The sequence below is a fragment of the Telmatherina bonti genome (genome assembly GCF_933228915.1).
Source record: "Telmatherina bonti genome assembly, chromosome: 22".
Lineage (NCBI taxonomy): Eukaryota > Metazoa > Chordata > Actinopteri > Atheriniformes > Telmatherinidae > Telmatherina > Telmatherina bonti.
Genome location: NC_136631.1, coordinates 5,379,853 through 5,402,346, shown reverse-complemented (window position 1 = coordinate 5,402,346; position 22,494 = coordinate 5,379,853). Strand labels below are relative to the sequence as shown.

Below are 22,494 nucleotides of genomic sequence, written 5' to 3'. Positions count from 1 at the left end.
CAGCACAAACTCCTGGTACCTGTCACACCGAGGAGGAGAATGCTGGTCTGAACACCCTGCAGTCACCGAGTGGACGCGAGCTGCTCTGGAGTCCAACATGAGTCCATCTGTCTGACGCCTTCATGCAAGCAGCAGGACCCCAAACACAGCAGCAGATCTACAGCAGGAGGACTTCAAAAGAAAACCATCAGGAGGTTGATATGATCCAGTCCTCAGCCTGACTGAGACGCCGTGTCTGGACCTTCAGAAAGCTGCTGAAACCGCGACGGTTCACCTCACTGCTGCTGCTTTTAGCCTAAATAATCCCACAAAGTAACATTTAACACGTTGACCTGAGGTTACATTCCATTTATTTTCAGACCAGGTGAGAAACACATGATTATTATCTCATAACATAAAAACTGTGATTTAAGGTGATTTTAGGGATTAAATTTAGTCTAATCTGAGCAGATGTTGTTGGATTCAGGAGTCAGACTGATTCACCGTGAGAGGAGGCGTTTCGCTCGGTCACAGGGACTCCAGGAAGTGAGCTGAAAGGTAACCATGGCAACGTGTTAGCATCATCCAGCTCTCCTTTCAGCCTGTCTTCATGTCAGCAGCCTGAACAGCTTCACCTTAAAGGACCTCAGATTCAGACCCACCAGCATGTCAAAGCTTGCTAACAGTCAGGGGGGGCTGATGGGGGGGCTCGGCAGCCCAGCGTTGCCTCCAGGAGTCTGGTGATGATGTCAGAGTGTGTGGGGTGAAAGGTCAAGCCGTCCACCTCCATGGCCAGGTGCCCAGTTTTCCCACTTCGTATTCCAAAGCGCACCAGAGTGGACAGGAAGGCCTCCTCCTGGTTCACACAAAGACAGCGAAGCGAGTGTGTCGCGTTTCTCAGAGTAAAAAGAAACTTTTTGTTCTTAACGACTGAAAAGTCGTCTTCAGCTAAACGCTGCCGTGTGATTGGCTGATCAGCTGCAGGTTTGTGTCTGATGTAAACGAGGGATGAAATGTCACAAACGTTCAGACTGAGCTCACGTTGATGGACTTCAGAAATGTGATCTGGGACCCCGTCTTTGAACCAGATCTACCCCCCCTTAAGAGCCTGCAGGAGGACAGGAAGCCGTCTGATTGGAGAGTTTAATTAGTCGCCATCCAATCAGATAGAAGTGTAAATTCACAACCGGAGCTTCAGTCCTACAGCAGCTTCGTGTCTCTGGACTCCATGTTTGCAAATAAAAACCAAAACTTTCACATCTTTTCTGCATAATTTTTTTTTTTTAAGTTTATTTTTCTTTGCGGGATGATAAATATTAATGATCTGCAAACATTTACATCTGACTTCATACTGAGCCCATAAATGTGCAGCTGAAGCTAAATCTTGTTAAAACTTCACTAATTTGAATGTCATCATGTTCATCGCCGGTTAGTTTATTAAATATGAAATTAAATTAAATGAAAAATACTTACACTTATATTATTATGATATTATTATTATTATTATTATTATTAATAATAATAATAATAATAATAATAATAATAATAATAATAATAATAATAAGTGTAAACATATTAATAATTTCTTTGTACCTCCTTGTACTAAAACAGTGAGAAAGTTGAGTTTTTTAAAAATAATTTACAGGTTATAATGGTGTTACTGGTCCGACCGACTGGAGTCTGAAATTTCTAATTGATGATTATTAAACAAAAGATTCTGAAAAATCAAATCCGTTTTAAAAAAACTTTATTGTCTCTTACCTTTTCCACCGACGGCAGGTTGGCGGTCCAGTCCTGCAGCTGCTCATCGGTGGCTGCAGGATCCCGTCCCAGTCCTCTCTTCAGGTAGCGCCGGTGGGACGGGCAGGTGTGGAGCAGGTAGAGCCCACAGGCCACAGCGTAACCCCCCCAGTTCGACACACCTGCAGTTGCACAGAGACGAGTCAGTTATGCACAGATGAACTAATCGCCCACACTCCACACTCCAGAATCCGGACTCCAGACTACAGACTACAGACTCCTGACCCCTGCATTAGAGCGTGACGGACATCATACCAGCGGTGATGGCCGAGTCAGCAGGAACGCTGCAGGCGATGAGACTCCCGCTGGGCATCAGGTTCTTCACCTTATCCTTCACTTTGCCCATCCCCAACTCGTTGCCGCCGTCGCCGACTCCTGCAGAGAGCAGAGATGGTCGGCGAGCTGGATTTCTCAGGTTCTGCGAGGACTTTGTGAACGTCAGAAACCAGGTCTGTCAGAGTTTAAACCTCAGGAGAGAAACAACATCCATGTTTCCCAAACATGCAGCCCTGTGAAGGAAACTGGTCCCACAGCGCCATCTGCAGCGCGAGCAGCGCCGTGCAAATCAAACCCGCGTGTCGGTTTCATGTGTGAATAAAGTTTCATGGAAAGCAGAACCGAAGGAAGTCATGTGACGGGAACCGAGGTCTGTTCCCACCTGTAGTCCAGATTCCTGGAATATTCCTGGCAGCAATAAAGAGATCGTCGACGGGATCCACCAGATGTTTGATGTTTATTCCTCTCATGTTGTAATAATTCCCGTCTTCAGCGCGCCCGCTGCGCTCTATCGCCACCAGGTGGTCGTACCTGGTGCAGAGAAACAAAAACACCACATTCAGATCCTGTAAAAAAACCTGGAGAAGCTGAATATTAAACACAGTTTTATGTTAATAAACAATAAACGCTGTTTTTAACGTGAAAGATTTCCCTTCCTGGAATCTTGCACAAGGACTTGATCGTCGGGGATCAAACCATCGATCCTCCCTCTGGAGGACCACCGTCCTGTTTCCTGGATCTACTCACATCCCTCCAGCTTTAACGCTGATGTGCAGCAGGATGCTTCTGTCCTTCCAGGTCCTGCAGGGAAAACCTCCTTCCAGGAGTCTGTTCATGCTTGTAGTCCAGTTTTAGGATCTAGACCAGGTCTGGATCCATATCTAGACCAGGTCTGGTCCTGGTTTATCTGACGTACGGTCAGATTGTTGGGATGAATAAATTGCAGATCTGGTCATGAAGCCGCGGACACGTCTGACGGAAACGTCGCGTCCGGAGGTCCAGCGTTTCATCACGTTAAGCAGAGGCAGTCCTGGCTAGTTTTACACCCTGGGCGAACCACCCATCACACACACACTCACACACAAACACACACACACACACACACACACACACACACACACACACACACACACACACACACACAATGATATTATTTATATTATTTTATTAACTGTATTTTTAAATGCAAAAGTTGTTTGCAACTATTTCCAACTTGCATTGTTTGGGTCATCAGGCGGTGCTGGACCACATGAAAGAGCAAGTCTAATCTAAAACCTGACTTTTCTGACCTTTTTCTTTCTACTTTTTTTTTTCATTTTCAGCAACCCCATAAATGTGACATTATTCACACTGTCAGGCTGAGAGTCTCAGCAGCAAGTTGGGTTGTTAGTAGCGCGCCCAGCGCTGATTCATTTGACGTGCAAATGCGCGGTATTAGTCTGGAGAGCTGCCGAAGGCTGCGCCCTGGGTGGTCGCCCACGTTGCCCATAGCAACGACCGTCCCTGACGTTAAGAAATAAGACAAGAAGTCTGTTAACCGGATAAAATCCAACCTACTGCAGGCGCCACACCAGCAGTCAGCTGACCTGGGCTTGTTAGGGTCGCCATGGTGACAGAGGAAGTGCAGCGCCGCATCTGGACCACTGCCTTCAAACGTGACCAATGGGATCGCAGCTTTCAGCACACCTGACGGGGAGAGACGAGGCGAACGTGTCATTTAGCGACGGAACAGACCAGATGGCGCTCTGTTCGGGGCTTCACCTGTCTTCACCGCCTCATCGACGATGGCTCGGTTCATCTCCAGGGCTCTCCTGTCCGTCAGCAGCGTCACCCGCTTGCCGAGAGACAGCAGCATGGTTGCCATGGCAATGGCTCCAGGGGGGCCATCCGTCTCATCAGGTGGGCTAAACAGGAAGCATGAAGAAACAGAAAACGTCACGATTATCACGTCATCCGGGTCGGGTTGGCCGGAAAGCTGGCGAAGCAGGAAAACTTCCCAGCTCATCCTGAGACGTTCCCGTTCCAGCTGACAGATTTAATTCCTGCCCGGTTTTCCCAGGAGTGTCCTCACCATGAGGCCTGCATCCAGGAGGCATCCGGACCAGAAGCCAGAGCCAGCTCCTCTGGATGAGGAAGATCCTGATCGGATCTCCTCCCGGATGACCGGGCTTCTCTTCGCTAAGGGAGAGCCCGGTCATCCTGCAGAGGAAACTCATTCTAGCCGCCATCTTGTTCTTTCCATCACAGGATCCCAGATTATATCAATTCAATCTGCAAAAAAGCACTTCTGTTTGCCTTGTCTAAGGAGTTATTACTACGCTGCACAGCTGAAAATCTTGTTGAATTTATGTGACCCTGGTTACTCTGCAAAATGGAAAGATATAGATGAGCAATTATTAAAAATCATTCCAGTACAGGCTATCATATGCAATAGTAAACTGAGATCTTGTCTAAAGGAAGGAGTAAACCCATGGCTGGAAGTACCTCTTAAGATTTGGACGGACATTGTGACTAAATATAAGTTAATTGACAAATGCAGATTATTGAGATGGATTGCATACGACAGAGATTTCAAACCAAACAAATTAGACAAGACCTTTAAACTATGGGAGAATGGGCCGAAGATGTTTTGGCAAATTGTTAAAAATAATGTACTGATGAGTCTTCAGGAAATTAAGGATCTGTACTCTTTAAATAATCAAGATTTCCACAGGTATCCCCAGTTGCGGCATTATGTGGAACAAGAAACAAGAAAAGAAAATCTAGATGTATCGCAATCAATGATAGTTAAAATAATTATAGAAGCATGGAAATCTCAACTGGATGGAAAGATTGTCTCCAAACTATATAGAGCTCTGGAGGATTTAAAGGCCAACACCAAAGAGTATATAAAAGAGAAATGGGAGAAGGAAGCAAATATTGTGATTTCTGGAGAAAAATGGGAAGAAACAAACAAATTAAATTGGAAAACCACCAGTGGGATGCTCACTATTACACCAATACTGGAGTGAGATAAAAAATATACTTGATACTGTATTAAAAGTAAACATCCCTCTCAACTTTGAAACTGTTTATTTAGGAATTACAGACATTCTGATCCTAAAAAGGCCGAGGACTATAAAATGCTGAGGATTGTGCTGGTGACAGGAGATGGCGAAGTGGAGGGGTGCCTGAGGGACAGGACTGGGTGGAAACAATGAGAAGCATCTATAATATGGAGAAACTGACTTTCTCACTCAGACTGGAATCGGACAAACTGGAAGCTATTGGGGGAGGATGGTTAGAATATGTGAAACAACTAAGAAGGGAGTTGGTACAGGTTCGGTATGAGGAACCTACAGACAGTGGGATCTGATGGTAGGAAGCTGGGAGATGTGCTATGTTTACCTGATCTTCTAATGGTTTATTTACTCTATGGAAAATAAGAAGATGGATACACACCCTTGTTCAAAGCTACACTGTTTGTTTTTTTCCTGGGATTAGTTTCATTTCATCTTTTAAGGGTACTTTGTGTTCAACATACTTATTAATGAGAAAACTGATTGATGACTTTACTTATCGAGACATTTTATTATTGTCTATATTTTTGTTTGTCAGATACAATGTACCTTTTTGTATTTTGAAAACTTCAATAAAGAAGTAAATAAAAAAAAAGCACTTCTGTGTACCTGTGCATGTAATGAGTGGGGAACCCCGTCGTTATGACGACAGAGGAGGCGTGGGAGAGCGCCAAGCAGGAGCGGAGCAGCTCGTCCTGAACAAACAGAGCTCTGATGCCTCGCTGACCTGGTGAGAGAAACATCAGCGCATGTCATCGCTCCGCTTCTGGAAACACGAAGCTACACGAACACAAGTCGGAAAAATCCAGACTTTTAAAACTTATTTAGTGTTTTATGTTATTTTTATGTCGAATAAATACGTCCACTTCATCAGCTCCACCTGGTCCTGTATCTAAGCAGCCAATCACACGGCTTGCTGAAGGTCAAGGCGAGGAAGAACGTGTGTGAACGTGACGCGGCTGTTCTTCAGAGGCCGGCTGGAGACGACAGAAACGCAACAGGAAGTCAGATAATCACAGCGGCAGCCATGTGACGCTTCATGTCCATCAGGAGCAAAATGCTGCATCTGGCACCATGAATAACGCGGTCCTGGAGGGAAAACGGTCCAACTCGGTACCAGGAGGTGGACCTGATGAAGTGGACGATGTGAAACGACGTCTGCGCTGTTTAATGTTTTCAACGTTTCCAACGATGATAAAAAAAAAAAGGGTGTGATTATTTCTCTCTGCAGTTTCCTCTCCTGCTGTCCTATAAAAGCGGTAAAAGCGGATTAAACAACTCGGAACCGTCCATTAGACGGTTATAATGCACGACACGGAGTCTAGAACACCACGACGTGCAGCGTTGTTTAAACCTGACTTATATTTATCTGTTCAGTTTACATCAGTATTCACAATTTGTCAAGACAAAACTTCATGTAATTTGTTTGTTTTCTAAAATATGTGGAATCCTAAAGACATTTTCTTAAAGTCACGGTTTAATGTTAAAAGATGTTAAAGATAAAATGATGAACGCGTTTAATAATCGAGATTTCGATTTCAGTCATAATAATCCTGATGATAATTTTTGCCATAATCTATCGTACAGTTGCCTCCTCTCCGTCTGAGTACCTGGATCGTCTCCGATTATCACCTCCAGGTCTCTGATCTTTGCCGCGGTCGCCGTGGAGACCAGGCTGTACAGCAAAGGATTGTGGGACACGTGGAGGCAGAGGGGGGTGAGCTCGGGCGGGGGAGGAGCTGTGCTGCTGGACGGGCAGTCTGGGACGTCGGTGAGGAACATGCAGCCTGGAGAGTGACTGAACGCCACCGAAGGCTCTGAAACAAACAAAGTTACTCAGAAAAACGCGGTTTGTTGACGAGCTGAAGCGCCTGAAAGCTCACTGCTGCCGAGGATCGCCTCGATGGCGGTGACTCCACACGCCCAGAAGACGGGAACGTCACCAGGCTGCAGCTCCACCGGGTCCCCGTAATCTGGTCTGGACAGGTCCTGTATTCCCAGCAGAGCTGCACACACACAAAAACACACGCTCCTTAGCTGTGCAGCGAGGTGTGTGTGTGACTGAGGCGAAGTGTGTCTGTGTGCAGCAGTAACCTGGGTCTCCGATGTGTACCGGCGCTCCGTGAGCCAGCGGGCTGAGGTGAGTCACCGCCACCGCGGCGTCCAGCAAAGTGGCCGGAACGGGGCGCATTGTGACCACCAGAGGGCAGCAGAACGCTCCAGCAGGGATGCAGCGAACCGCCGTCTGCAAAACCAACAAACAAGCTTCGGCTTTAAGACGCAGGAGAAGCGTGGAAATGGTTTCAGCTGACTCTCTGACGTTTTGCCGGCCGACATGTCGACACCTGCTGATTCCTGAACGTTGCATCGTGTTGAAGAGGAAATTTACGGGAAACGTTCCTGATAAATCTGCATCAACAGCTCTGAAACTATAAAAGCTCCAGAACGGTTCCCCTCTGTGGAACTGCATACCCCCCCCCTTCAGATCAAGGCGTGAACTGTCCTCCATGTGGCAGCAGGTTTCCCTGACCAGGTGTTTCTGCTTCTCATCCCCAGGTGGGCCAAACGGCGGTCTGTGTCCAACGCCCACCCGACCCCCCAACCCCTCATTTACTGCTCAGGTCTTCTCTATATCACACACCGTGTAGTCCACTCATTCTGTTGGCGATTCGGACACAAAGCTCTCCGTTGTCTCATCAACATAGATCACATGACTGCCGGCTGTCACCACGGCAACCACCTGCACATAATTCCAAATCCAGTCCAAACTCATGTTTTTACATTGTAATTTATTCTTTCTTTGTTACATATTTGTTAAAATAAGGATCTAAAATGATCTGTAGTTTTTTCTGAAACTGCTTTGATGTTTGTGTCACCTGTTCCACTTCGAGCTCCTGCCTGCAATGCATTGTGGTCCATGTGGACCTGCACCCTACTTTTTAAGATGCATTGTGGGTAATTTTTTGTCTCCGGACACTCGGACACTCCTGAAATATGGCCTGAGGACAACGTAGGGAACAACGTAGGGAACTACATAGGGAACTATGTAGGGAACAACGTAGGGAACTACGTAGGGAACAACGTAGGGAACATAGGGAACTACATGGGGAACAACAAAGGGAACTACGTAGGGAACAACGCAGGGAACAACATAGGGAACAAGGTAGGGAACTACGTAGGGAACAAGGCAGGGAACTACGTGGGGAACAATGTAGGGAACAAGGTAGGGAACAAGGTAGGGAACAACGTAGCGAACTACGTAGGGAACTACGTAGGGAGCAACGTAGGGAACTACGTAGAGAACTACGTAGGGAACAACGTAGGGAACTACGTAGGGAACAACGTAGGGAACTACGTAGGGAACAACGTAGGGAACTACATGGGGAACAACGTAGGGAACTACGTAGGGATCAAGGTAGGGAACTACATAGGGAACAACGTAAGGAACAACGTAGGGAACTACATGGGGAACAACGCAGGGAACAACGTAGGGAACAAGGTAGGGAACTACGTAGGGAACTACGTAGGGAACAACGTAGGGAACAACGTAGGGAACAAGGTAGGGAACTACGTAGGGAACAAGGTAGGGAACAACGTAGGGAACAACGTAGGGAACTACGTAGGGAACAAGGTAGGGAACAACAAAGGGAACTACGTAGGGAACTACATGGGGAACAACGTAGGGAACTACGTAGCGAACTATGTAGGGAACAACGCAGGGAACAACGTAGGGAACAAGGTAGGGAACTACGTAGGGAACAAGGTAGGGAACTACGTAGGGAACTACGTAGGGAACAAGGTAGGGAACTACGTAGGGAACTACATGGGGAACAACAAAGGGAACTACATGGGGAACAACAAAGGGAACTACGTAGGGAACAACGTAGGGAACTACGTAGGGAACAACGTAGTGAACTACGTAGGGAACTACGTAGGGAACAACATAGGGAACTACGTAGAGAACTACGTAGGGAACAACGTAGAGAACTACGTAGGGAACAACGTAGAGAACAACGTAGGGAACAACGTAGGGAACAACGTAGGGAACTACGTAGGGAACAAGGTAGGGAACTACATAGGGAACAACGTAGGGAACAACGTAGGGAACTACATGGGGAACAACAAAGGGAACTACGTAGGGAACAACGTAGCGAACTACGTAGGGAACAACGCAGGGAACAACGTAGGGAACAACGCAGGGAACAACGTAGGGAACAACGTAGGGAACAAGGTAGGGAACAACGTAGGGAACAAGGTAGGGAACTACGTAGGGAACAACGTAGGGAACAACGTAGGGAACTACATGGGGAACAACAAAGGGAACTATGTAGCGAACTACGTAGGGAACTATGTAGCGAACTATGTAGGGAACAACGCAGGGAACAACGTAGGGAACAAGGTAGGGAACTACGTAGGGAACAAGGTAGGGAACAACGTAGAGAACAACGTAGGGAACAACGTAGGGAACAACGTAGGGAACAAGGTAGGGAACTACATAGGGAACAACGTAGGGAACAACGTAGGGAACTACATGGGGAACAACAAAGGGAACTACGTAGGGAACAACGTAGCGAACTACGTAGGGAACAACGCAGGGAACAACGTAGGGAACAACGCAGGGAACAACGTAGGGAACAACGTAGGGAACAACGTAGGGAACAACGTAGGGAACTACATGGGGAACAACAAAGGGAACTATGTAGCGAACTACGTAGGGAACTATGTAGCGAACTATGTAGGGAACAACGCAGGGAACAATGTAGGGAACAAGGTAGGGAACTACGTAGGGAACAAGGTAGGGAACTATGTAGGGAACTACGTAGGGAACTACGTAGGGAACAACGTAGGGAACTACGTAGGGAACGACGTAGGGAACTACGTAGAGAACAACGTAGGGAACTACATGGGGAACAACAAAGGGAACTATGTAGGGAACAACGTAGGGAACTACGTAGGGAACAACGCAGGGAACAAGGTAGGGAACAAGGTAGGGAACTACGTAGGGAACAACGTAGGGAACTACGTAGGGAACAATGTAGGGAACTACGTAGGGAACTACATGGGGAACAACAAAGGGAACTATGTAGGGAACTATGTAGGGAACTACGTAGGGAACAAGGTAGGGAACTACGTAGGGAGCAACGTAGGGAACTACGTAGAGAACTACGTAGGGAACTACGTAGGGAACAACGTAGGGAACAAGGTAGGGAACTACGTAGGGAACAATGTAGGGAACTACATGGGGAACAACAAAGGGAACTACGTAGGGAACAACGTAGGGAACTACGTAGGGAACAACGTAGGGAACTACGTAGGGAACTACGTAGGGAACAACGTAGCGAACTACGTAGGGAACTACGTAGGGAACAACGTAGGGAACAAGGTAGGGAACAACGTAGGGAACAATGTAGGGAACTACGTAGGGAACTACATGGGGAACAACAAAGGGAACTATGTAGGGAACTACGTAGGGAACTACGTAGGGAACTGTGAAGCCAGATCCTGGATCAGTATCTGAGTATCTGATATTGATCTGTCGTCCAGACATCTGGCTTTTCTTTCTAACTGCAAACTGAATGATTATCCAGGTGGAAAAAAAACACTGGAATCACTGCAGAAACAGCAGTTTCCCTGTTTTACCACCAGATTGTGTGCACGTGCACGGCGCAGCTCTTCTGTTCAACACTTTGCGTGAAAATGCTGACGTGCACAGATCTGTGCATGAGGTCTGTGCTGCCAGATGAGGGTCCAGGTGTGTACCTCTGGTCCGTGGTGGATCTGGATGAGGACATGCACACGTATGAAGCTCGTGCAGATCATGCAGCATAAACTGATACTTTCTCACCTTTCGGTGCAAATTTAGTTGTTTTTGTCTGTTTTATAAAGAACTTTTCTTCGTTACCTCAGTTGAAGTTCAGCTGAAAACTTTGGTCGTTTTTGTGTCTTTGTAAATAAAGTTGTCTCTCACCCTGTACATGCTGACGTTCCGGCCCTGCTCCACGTTCCTCACAGGAACTCCGGCTTTCGTCAGTTTTCCCTCGAAGCCAAAGCTGCAGCCCAGATAGAAGCTGACCATGTCTGAGAGCGAGCCGCGGCGAGCGTCCTGCAGCTCGGACGCACAGCTGGGGCGAAGAAACGCAAACACATGAATACAGCAGGTAAATTCTCTCTGGTCACAGCTGAACATCATGGAGAACTCAGCTGTTTTATGACACTGCAAGCTGCTAAACGGATAACTTTTACATCTGCAGGTAAATCTCATCATACACTCATTTATTCTGATAAAACTGAGAGAAATGCCGTTTTTTAGAAGATAAACAGCTTCCTGAAGCCATAAGGAACCATCTGAATACCTAATAAAGCCTTTTTATTCCAACAAACCTCTGCAGGCTGGAGAGGGTTTTCACCAGGCGGCCGTCCTCGTACAGGCAGTACCGAGACACGTCCGTCCTGGAAACACAGAAAACACACACGTCCACATCGCTTTCACATGAAAAGAACTCATTTCCTGAAGAGGAATTAGAACCGCACTGTTCTGAAGGCCGGTGAATATCTCCTTTCTGCTGAAGAAGCCTCTGACTGAAGAGGTGATTCTACAGCTTCGCTCATCAGAACCAGAACTTCTGGATCTTCATCTGGACTCTTACGTATGAGGATAAATGTAAAAAGCGGGAGAGAACTGACATACTGAAGCGATGAAGGATGGAAACGTGGCATCCTGCCTGTTCTGCTTCTGACTGCAGGAGCTACGAAGTACTTCTGCCTTAGTATTCTGGTCCAAACGGTGGTTCTGACCAGAAGAATTTAATGGAAATCTGTAATAAAATGTAATTTATTGTCTTTTCCTTCTCTGCTTCTTCCATTTTTACAGTTTTCTTTCATTATGTTAAAAGCAAAGGTAATAAACTAAAAGAAATCCTGATAATATGGATGAAAACTTGTTTTTTTGTCTCGTCTCGATCTTTTCCTTCTCTGCAACGTCTTTCGATCAGCAGCTAAAAATAAAACAGCAGAAAGGACCAAGTGTTAAAGCCACACGAGTAAGTTAATCGCCTGAACGACGAACAGACACGAGTCAAACTTTGCTCTGGTTGGTCGGTTTCTTCTCACGTCACAAAACTCAGACGGTGTCGGGAAGTAACCGCAGATCATCGTGTTCCTCTGCGGAGTCGCGTCAAACTGCCGAAATTCTCTCAATTCCCTAAATTCCCTACTGCGTGGCGTTACTGCTGCCGCTCTAATCAGGAGAAAGATGAACGTTTTATGTCCTGAAAGTAAAATAAACTTACAGAAATATGAAAAACAGAAGCAGATCAACAATCTTTGGCTAAAAACAGAAGAGCAGAAACGGACGACGACAGTCTGCAGCGACCAACATGAAAGCAACACGTATGACCTACCGTCTACACAAACACGCAGATCCACCAGCAACTGGGATTTACAGAAGCTAAACTAATTATTCATACGTAGAACAAGCAGATTAATCAGCGGTCCTAAAGTTACTGATCCACCCTAGAATAGAGGAGCAGTCGGAGAGCGCTAACCGCCAAGCGCCACACTTCTCCCCATGTTGTTATTTCTTCTGTTCCTATGATGAAAATTTCTATTTTCCTTATTCTGGATCATAGTATCCAGAATGGTTCCTTTACCTGGATCAGTCTTCCATATATTTTATGTGTTGGAAGCTTACTCTGGGTTTTCCGACCATTTTCGGTGGTTATGTACATAAATGTTAAAAATGGCCCAACCTGAAGAATCCTTTAAAGGTTTCTGGATCCAAACGGGAATCCGGATCAGCACCAAAACTAAACCAGTTCTTCCTTTTCACGTTTCCAACAAGTCCTGAAAGTTTAATGATAACTGAGTGATCCAGAACACAAACAAACAGCGGGTAAAAACAACCTCCTCAGCGGAGGTCATAACTGGTTTCATTCACCTCGCAGTAAAACATGAAGTCTGCAGACGCTTCATCTGAAGATAATCTGTGACGTCGATCGCGCCGACTCCAGTAAATCCTCCAGATTATGTAAAAAGTCTGATTTATTTCAACTTTATGGGTCAGATCCTAAATTTACATGCATTTTTTAGTCATTTTGCATTTCAGGCCGCTCATTAAATCCCGAAACGAACTCGCCATCCTCCACTGCACGGCGCTTTGAAGAGAACATCTGAATTTCCAACGTCCTCCAGGTCACATGACTGAAACCCAGCAGGGTTTGGCAGGAACATGTTAGTGTCAGAGAAAACTGGCGACCTTATTATTATTAGTTCATCGGAGATAATGCAGAGTGACATAACAGCTTTCTGCATAAATACATACGTGGGAAATTATGACACATGCATTGTGATCTACATCACAGGTGTCCCACTCCAGTCCTCCAGAGCTAGGATTCTGCAGGTTTTTGTTGTCTCCATGCTCCAACACACCTGAGCAAAATCCATCAACAGGTGAACAAGAAGCTGGTGGATCCATTTGCTTTGGATCAGGTGTGTTGGTGCAGGGAAATAACCAAAACCTGCCGGATACCAGCAATCGTTGGCGAGAGGCAGGTACACCTGCACAGGTTGCCAGTCTGTTCAGGGGGGTAAATTAGACATGTGACCCTCCAGCTGGTCTACGGAGGTTTTCCAGCGTTTCTATCCGTCCAGGAGGTTTACAATCCAGACACAGCATGTAGTGTTTATTCTCTAGATGGTAAATCCACCATTATTTATCACATCTTCATCACCATCACTACCATGTTGCTAAGAGACCTCTATTTTCACCTGGACATGATGATGAAGACACTTCCTGTCAGACTTTCCACCAATCAGAGAGCTTAAACTGACGGTAACGTCCAATCAGGAGCAGCCAAAGATCAACAAGTGATGAGAAAAGCAGGAAAATAATGATCCTCTATGGCTGGAATAAAGCCAAGAAGACGTTTGGGATGCAGCTGAGGTGGAGGTGCTGCAGTGAGGACAGCAGGTAGATAGTAGCAGGAAGACGTGTGGAAACATGGAAACAGTGTGTGTGTGTGTGTTTCAGATGTGAGAGAATGATGTGGAGGTGAGAAAAGGCTTGGTCACTGCTGATCTATGTGTGTTATTTCTACAAACTTCTGGTTGCTCTTTATGCTGCTTTATCTGTTCATACAATCAACGTCACGTCTGCATGGAGACGTGACGTTTCCATGGAAACATCACGTCTCCATAGAAACATCACATCTGAATGGAAACGTGATGTCTCCATGGAAACATCACGTCTCCATGGAAACATCACGTCTCCATGGAAACGTCACGTCTGAATGGAAACGTGATGTCTCCATGGAAACGTCACGTCTCCATGGAAACGTCACGTCTCCATGGAAACGTCACGTCTGCATGGAAACGTCACGTCTGCATGGAAACGTCACGTCTGCATGGAAACGTCACGTCTCCATAGAAACGTCACGTCTGCATGGAAACGTCACGTCTGCATGGAAACGTCATGTCTGAATGGAAACGTGATGTCTCCATGGAAACGTCACGTCTCCATGGAAACGTCACGTCTCCATGGAAACGTCACGTCTGCATGGAAACGTCACGTCTGCATGGAAACGTCACGTCTGAATGGAAACGTCACGTCTGCATGGAAACGTCATGTCTGCATGCTGACTGGGAGTAAAAACTTCAGCTTCTACAGGCTGGTTTTATATTTTAGAGCTAAACAAGACTGGGAGTATTTCTGGTTTAGTCTTGTGTTAAATCATCTACACTATTCTCCGCACAGACTCAAGGAGGACATTGAAACGGCTTTGCAAGGCGACTTATCACCAACAGACAGCGTCTTTGAGGGTTTGTCACGCAACTACAAAATCAACTCCCCGTTGGGCTCCATACAAAGCAACATCATCCTCAATGGCAGGGACACGCTACCAAAGGAGATGATGCTGGAAGCCACTCTGAAGGCTTTTGACTACAACTACGACCTCTTCGAGGTGATTTTGGCAGCATAATTCAAATGGAAAATCATGCTAATTTTGTATTTCTACAGAGTTTTAAAGGTTTTTATTCTATATTTTCAAGGTTGGTGTTGAAGGAACAGGATTTCAGCCTACAATCAACAAACAAGTGTTTTTCCTCACAGTTTTTATGTTGCTACATCTAATGGTACATTACTGACGGTAATGTCCAATCAGGAGCAGCCGAAGATCAACAGGTGATGAGAAAAGCAGATGCAGCTGAGCTGGACTTGGTTTTCTAGGTAAACAGTAGCAGAAATATCTGAAAACATCACGTCTGCCTGCTGACGGGGCTAAAAGGCTTCGGCTTCTACAAAATGGTTTATAACAACAATAAAACATCTGGTTACCTGATGTCAGCTTGTCCCGCCAGAGGTGGACAGGAAGTCTCTCCTGATTGGCTGCGATAAAGGAGCGGTAAGGGGGCGGGATTACTGCGACAGAACGCTTCAAAGTCGTCGGCCAGATGATGAGGCAGGATGACGACGTTGGCCTGCTGGTATCCTGTCACAAAACACACACATTTAGGTCAGATCATCACCTGCAGGGGCAGCGCTTCACCTCAACACCGAGCAGCAGCTCTGCGTTTCAGACAACAGCAGGTGAGCCGCCAGATGAGCCCAGCTCTTACCGTTAGCTAACCCAGTTGTCGTACTGATTCTGGGATCTTTCTGCCTGATTAACAGCCTCAACTCAGCCGGACTCATTTTGCTTAGATCACCTGAACGCTTCATATTAAACTCCAACTACCGCGTCGTCGGCCACGGATCAGCTGCTTCTCCTCCTGCGGGCTCGATGGGAAGGAAACACGGTGAACTCTGATCATCTGGTTTAATATGGTTAAAGTTTGAGTGCAGAGAAGTTAACCTTTGGTAAACTAAAGGGATCTAAACTAGAAGAGACAGAAATTAAAAATTAACAGAGAAGAAAAATTAAACATAAATAAAACTAGAAGATATTTTTGGTTTGTTTGATGTAAAACTGAACAAAGAAGCTCAACTCTTAAACATCCAGACTCTGAAACATCAGACTGACAAAAACACTGGACCCATTTTTATTTCTGAAACATTGATTTGTTTTTATCAGTTTTATTCTTTTTAATGACTTCATTGTTTTATTTGTCGTGTATTTTACAGGCTGAAAATCTGGCTTACAGACATGTGCATTCACATCAGTTGTGTAAACATGTGAAATATGTTCTTGAAACATTTTCATATGATCCACATGTGAATCACATGGTCTTTACATGTTCTTTATATGTGCTCCACCACAGTTAGCGGTTAAAAGTGGCTTAAACTGCAGTTTTAAGCCGATGCAGAAGTGCATAAAACTGCAGTTCCTCCTTCATCCACAGAGGTGTCAAACTCCAGTCCTCGAGGGCCGGTATCCGGCAGGTTTTTGTTGTTTCCCTCTTTCAACACAGCTGATTCAAATCAAATGGACCCAGCAGCTTCTTGTCAACCTAATTATGAACTTGTGAGGTGTGTTGGAGCATGGAGACAACAAAAACCTGCAGGATACCGGCCCTCGAGGACTGTGCACTAGGGGCTGCAAAACAGAGCAAATCCCCATATACTCCCATGTTAAAAAAACCAACTTCACAGCAGAAATAAACATGTTTACAGCAGGAATAAACATGTTTACAGCAGAAATAAACACATTTACAACAGGAATAAACATGTTTACAACAAAAATAAACATGTTTACAAAAATTCCATTTTAGGTTTAATAGGTCAGGTTTACCTTCATGACAACTGTGGAGGGAGTGAATTTTTTTTAACTCGCCCGTTTAAAAGTCATTTAATCTCGAAGTTAGGCATATTTAGGGGCGTGTCCTTTTGATTGACAGGTACCCGATCTCCGGCTTCAAGTCAGAAGAACGTAGAACAACCGCGGTTTTTAGCTGGTTAGCAACGTGACTTAGCTTTAGCCCGCTTACCTCCGTTAGCTGGTTAGCTCCTGTTATCTCCAGGTTAGCTTCTTTGCCCATATTTGTATTTTCCGGGAGAGACGACACGCATGCCCCTGCCAAGATGGTGATGGTAGGAACCGCCCACCGAGCTTCAATTCAGCTCTTCAGAAACCTACGAGTGACGTCACGGAGGCTCCGCCCATCTTTTTATGTACAGTCTATGGTGTATCGGTTCCAAAGCCACATATTGTGAACCCTTCGATATACACATGTAGTTCTCATGTGGTTTTCCTGTTAGGGTTAATATCAAACTGACTTTTTCCAGCTGAAAAGAGCTCAGAGAAGAGGCAGGATGAAGGGGGATGGATTATCTGTCAGTAGGGGGGCGCCAGTGAGGTAAAATCTGCTTTAAATCCACAAAGTGACCGACGTCGACTCCAGACTCTGCAGCTGAAGTCCGGTAACGTCGACCTCAACGCTTTTGTTTCACATGCAGAAACAACGTTCATCATCAGGAAACTACGTGTGTTTGTGTTTTACCTTTGTCCCCGGAAGAGCTGAACATCCTCCAGAAAAATCCAAGGGATCGCCTGGAGCCTCTGACAGAAGACAGCATGATTCACCTGCAAATGAACAGACTGCAGGTAAAAGTGAGGAAACTGGAGTGTTTCCAGGTGGATGTATGCATTCATTTCACTGGTCTCCTTCACTCCCTCTAAACCAGCTATGTATTCTTACAATATAAAGTATAAATATTAAGAAAAGTATGTGACAAACTCAAAAAGTACAAACATTAAACATGCAAAGAGGTAAAGACTGCCAGGGTTTGTTACTTGTGTTTTCAGACGAAGCTGATGAAGCTGCTGTTCTTCTACATGAGTGGATGAACCGCTGCCATTAGAGATGAAGGTCTGAAAGTTCAGCAGGACATCAAGACGTTAAAATGAGTTCAGACATGAGGAGAAACTTTATGTTTACGCCATCCTTTAACCCTGACCCTGACCCGAGGTTGTACGCATCAAGATATATGGACAACCAAAGAATCTGATCTTTATCGGGTTTTATATTGATAAACCCTAAACGTTGATAACCAGCAGGACACTTCACATTGTGATTTTATAATCTTGTTATAATCATCTTTTTTTTTTTTTTAAAGTGCCGTTCAGGTCATTCAAGGACACTCTACAATAAAACAGAAACAATAAAAACAACAAATTTCATTATTGTGAGCATACTATCTTCAACGTGCAAGTTTCTTTCTCCCTAATTATATGCTTTTAATTTACCTTGACAACTTTCTATTTATTCTTTGTTCAACCAGAATGTGAAGAATCAGTATCTTGTAAGGGCTCAATAAATAAAAAGCACTATCATTATTATTGACATTTTTACAGTTATTATTATTGATAAAGTGGTACGAACTGACAAACGTCTGGACAGAAATCCGACTGAACTGATCAGTTTATTGATCAGCAGTCGCACCTGATAACCATCAGTGGAAAGGATGGACTCGCAGTGCATATTTATTTCAATAAATATTGACACAGTTTCTACTATATCAAACACTGAATCGAAGCTAGTTTGCATCATTTTAGCGACACATTTTGTTAAACCAGCTAACTTCACTGTTTTAGCGGAACTACGAACCAACTGGAAGGTGTTTGTTTGCTTTGTTCACAACTAAACTGAGTTTTTTTTGTTTTTGTTTTTTTGTTTTTACCTTTTAGACAGTTATTTCAGCGTCCTTTGTGAATCTAGCTGCAAAGCCAAAGTCAAAGTTTGTTCACAGAGCGGATGATGCAAACTACTTCCGGTCCGCCTTCATAATAAAACACTCGATAAAGTTATGATATTAAAAAAAATAAAGTTATTATATGACAAATTATTCTTACAAAATAATTGTAAGAAAAAAAAAAAAAAATAAAAAAAAAAATATATATATATATCATGCTTTGCTTTTTTAGTTACATAACTTATTTTTCATCTATTCTATAAACATAATCTATGAAAAAATAAAGTTGTATCATTTACTTTTTAATACTCTTATTATAATGTATGTTTCTATTATTTATTTTATTTATATGTTGCAACTCCATTCACCTTTATTAATAACACACTTTATAAACAACAAAGTTGTCCAAAGTGCCTAATTATAAACAGGCTGGTTGTCATGGCGATTATGCCATATGCATGTACATGTAGTACATGCACAGAGAGCATGAATAAGAGGACTTCTGTGTCTGCTGATTACATAAGTCAAATGCATATGAGCGAGCTGTGGTGCTATGAGTGGAAGTGTTTCTGGACTTTAGACAGAGTCTTATCATTTCAGCATATATTAAACTTCCTGAACCTTACATTGGAGCTGGTTGGTGTCAAGGACTTTACCTTCAGAGCAAATGCCTTCATATATACACACAATGAACTTTCTAAAAAGATGTCATCAAGAGGAGTTCATCAAGAGGTCGACCTCAGCAGGCGTTATGTAATGAGAAACTACATGAAGGGCCAGATTTAAAGTGCACAGGCCCCTGGGCCTAGAGTGTTCCAGGGGCCATGGTTCCACCCCATAATGACATTTCTAACGTCTCTCAGCTAGTGGTAGCAATAGCAGTACACTAGACACTATGGTGTAACGATCTGGCTTTTATGTATATTTGTTTAATCTCCAAACTGTTGGTGTTTGCCCGACGTGATCCCCACATGGGTCCTGAGAGGGTGTGGGCTCATGGGCCCGTGCCCACAATGCCCATTGGATAATCCAGCCTTTTTGTACGAGTTACAACACCCACAAGTCTCAGACTTAAAGAAAATTGAATCTCCCGTTCCACCACATCAGGAGAATCTCTATTTCCACCTCGTCCCAAACCTGCTCTGCTGGATGTAGATCTGGTGACTGTGGAGGCCGTTGGAGGACAGTGAACTCATCGTCATGGTGGAGATGATGTGAGCTTTGTGACATGGTGCATCATCCTGCTGGAAGTTGGGAATGGACATGGTCATTGAAGGAGATACAGTTGATCTCCCTCCATAATCTAGAGACGTCTTTAGAAGCTGATTTTCATTTGGACCGTTTCTTCCCTGTACAGCTCTCCGAGTTAACCAACATAATAGCTTCATCTAAACCTTCAACCTGTGTTTTAGACCCCATCCCAACCAGATTATTCAAGGAAATATGTTTCTTAATCAATACATCTGTACTGGACCTGATCAATTCATCTCTATTAATAGGATATGTACCTCAATATTTTAAGACAGCTGTAATCAAACCATTGCTTAAAAAACTAACTCTGGATCCAGGAGTTTTAGCTAATTATAGACCAATATCTAATCTCCCCTTGTCAAAAATTCTTGAGAAAACAGTTTCAACCCAACTATGTTCCTATCTGAGCAGAAACAATCTGTTTGAAGAGTTTCAGTCAGGATTTAGAGCTCATCATAGCACAGAGACAGCGCTGGTGAAAGTCAGTAATGATCTTCTCATGGCCTCAGATAAAGGACTTCTGTCTGGACTCATTCTTTTAGATCTCAGTGCTGCATTCGACACTATTGATCACAATATTCTGCTACAGAGGCTGGAACATGTTATTGGGATTAAAGGGACCACATTAGACTGGTTCCAGTCATATTTATCTGATAGATTTCAGTTTGTAAATGTAAATGATGAGTCTTCCTCACACACCAGGGTAAGTCATGGAGTTCCTCAGGGTTCTGTACTTGGACCAATACTTTTCACATGAAACATGCTTCCCTTAGGAAATATCCCCAGGCAGCATGGTGTAAATTTTCATTGCTATGTGGATGACACTCAGATCTACCTCTCCAGGAAACCAGATGAAACCAATCAGTTTCTTAGATTACAAAGATGTCTGAGACATCAAGACCTGGATGACTGAATTTTCTTCTTTTAAACTCAGAGGTTGTTATCTTCGAGCCTGAAAAACTTAGAATAAAATTATCCAGTAATGTAATTAATCTGGATGGCATAAATCTGGCCTCCAGTACCACTGTGAGAAATCTTGGAGTCATTATTGACCAGGACTTGTCTTTTAGCTCACATTTAAAACAGGTTTCTAGAACCGCCTTCTTCTGCGTAATATTGCAAAAATTAGGAGCATCTTGTATCAGAAAGATGCAGAAAAATTAGTCCATGCCTTTATTACTTCCAGACTGGATTACTGCAAGTCCTTATTTATGGGTTGTCCCAAATATGCCCTGAAAAGTCTCCAGCTGATCCAAAATGCTGCAGCGAGGGTTCTGATGAGGACTAGCAGGAGAGATCATATTTCACCAGTTTTAGACTCTCTACACTGGCTCCCTGTTAAATCCAGGATAAAGCTTAAAATTCTCCTCACATATAAAGCTCTCCATGACCAAGCTCCAATGTACATAAAAGATCTTATAGTTCCATATATTCCAAATAGAGCACTTCGTTCTCAGACTGCAGGTTCACTGGTGGTTCCCAGAGTCTCAAAGAGGACTATGGGAGGAAGGGCCTTTAGCTATCAGGCTCCTCTCTTATGGAACCAGCTCCCACCGTGGGTTCGGAATGCAGACTCCCTCCACACCTTTAAAGTGGAACTATTATGTGCATTTCAGGCTAATTTATTTTTATTTCTGGAAACCAGAAGGGCTGGGATTGATCGAGTTATTGTGACAAATGGCTTTATTTACTTCAGACCGACCCTCTCCGTAGGCTGTCAGATCAGCCTGCGGGCAAAACGAGTGGATTGAGACTCTTCCGCATTAAGCCCCGCCTCCCGCCACTGCACTACATCGGGAGCGCGCACCGCACCTGCTTTCACCGTCATTGTAACGTCTCATAAACAGAAGGATTAGGCTAATATGAACTCAATAAAAAAACAAAATACAATGTCAACACATAGCATACAGCCTTACATGTTGGAACCTGAATCAGAGCCTGAAAACGAAGTGGAAAACAGCAACCCACAGCAACGAATGCAGCAGGATGTCTCTCTTTGGTAAACTCACCGCCATCGTTGGAAATAACTTTATCCCACGTTTTCCACCCGCCTGATGTATTTGTACATGCCCTTGTTAACCAGTAGAAGGTAACCAATCACCGAACCTTATCCCCCAGGACGTCACAAGGATTTCCAAGTAGAAGAAACTCTAAAAGGACGCGTTTTTCATCGCCATGGAAACCGAACGGAGAGAGTGCTGCAACTCAAACTCAAACATGTGTTTAGGTGATAAAAAACAGTGCCGTTCACATGTCTGATGAGGATTCAACACTGTAACACTGTAGAAAGCTCAGAAAACTCCAAATACCATCATAGCACCCCTTTAAGATGGAGCTGAAAACCTTCCTTTTCCATGATTCTTATAGTTAGGATATGAGCATCTCCTGAGTTGGAGTCTGCACGTACGGGACCCAACTGTCCAGGTTCTGCTCTTTGCTCTCATAGTTATGGGTAGTCTAGCCATCCATTACTTATGTAGCAATGGGGATGTTACCTGATGC

At 44.4% G+C, this 22,494-nt stretch overlaps 1 protein-coding gene across 2 annotated transcripts; it reads right to left on the bottom strand.

Moving 5' to 3' along the window:
• Positions 1 to 286: 286 nt before the first annotated feature.
• Positions 287 to 18,810, bottom strand: dglucy (D-glutamate cyclase). 2 transcript variants are annotated; one of them, XM_079261870.1, is made up of 17 exons: positions 18,730 to 18,810; positions 17,843 to 17,920; positions 17,550 to 17,632; positions 15,448 to 15,601; positions 11,496 to 11,564; positions 11,083 to 11,236; positions 7,209 to 7,359; positions 6,998 to 7,120; positions 6,725 to 6,931; positions 5,724 to 5,841; positions 3,817 to 3,959; positions 3,642 to 3,741; positions 2,438 to 2,586; positions 2,035 to 2,154; positions 1,741 to 1,901; positions 642 to 835; positions 287 to 530 (listed from the first exon to the last, which is right to left on the bottom strand). In XM_079261870.1, the coding sequence occupies exons 3-16, from the start codon at positions 17,623 to 17,625 to the stop codon at positions 659 to 661; spliced, it is 1,902 nt and encodes a 633-aa protein (XP_079117996.1). In that variant the 5' UTR covers positions 17,626 to 17,632; positions 17,843 to 17,920; positions 18,730 to 18,810; the 3' UTR covers positions 287 to 530; positions 642 to 658. The 2 variants fall into 2 exon arrangements, with proteins under 2 accessions (XP_079117996.1, XP_079117995.1); XM_079261869.1 differs by having other exon boundaries at positions 287 to 835.
• Positions 18,811 to 22,494: the final 3,684 nt, after the last annotated feature.

Coding starts and splice junctions, on each gene's coding strand:
- dglucy (XM_079261869.1), bottom strand. CDS start 17,625: ATGCTGTCTTCTGTCAGAGGCTCCAGGCGATCCCTTGGATTTTTCTGG. Junction 3,960..5,723: donor CCCACTCATTACATGCACAG/GTACACAGAAGT, acceptor CTTCCTGTTTAG/CCCACCTGATGAGACGGATG. Junction 2,587..3,641: donor GGCGACCCTAACAAGCCCAG/GTCAGCTGACTG, acceptor TCTCTGCACCAG/GTACGACCACCTGGTGGCGA.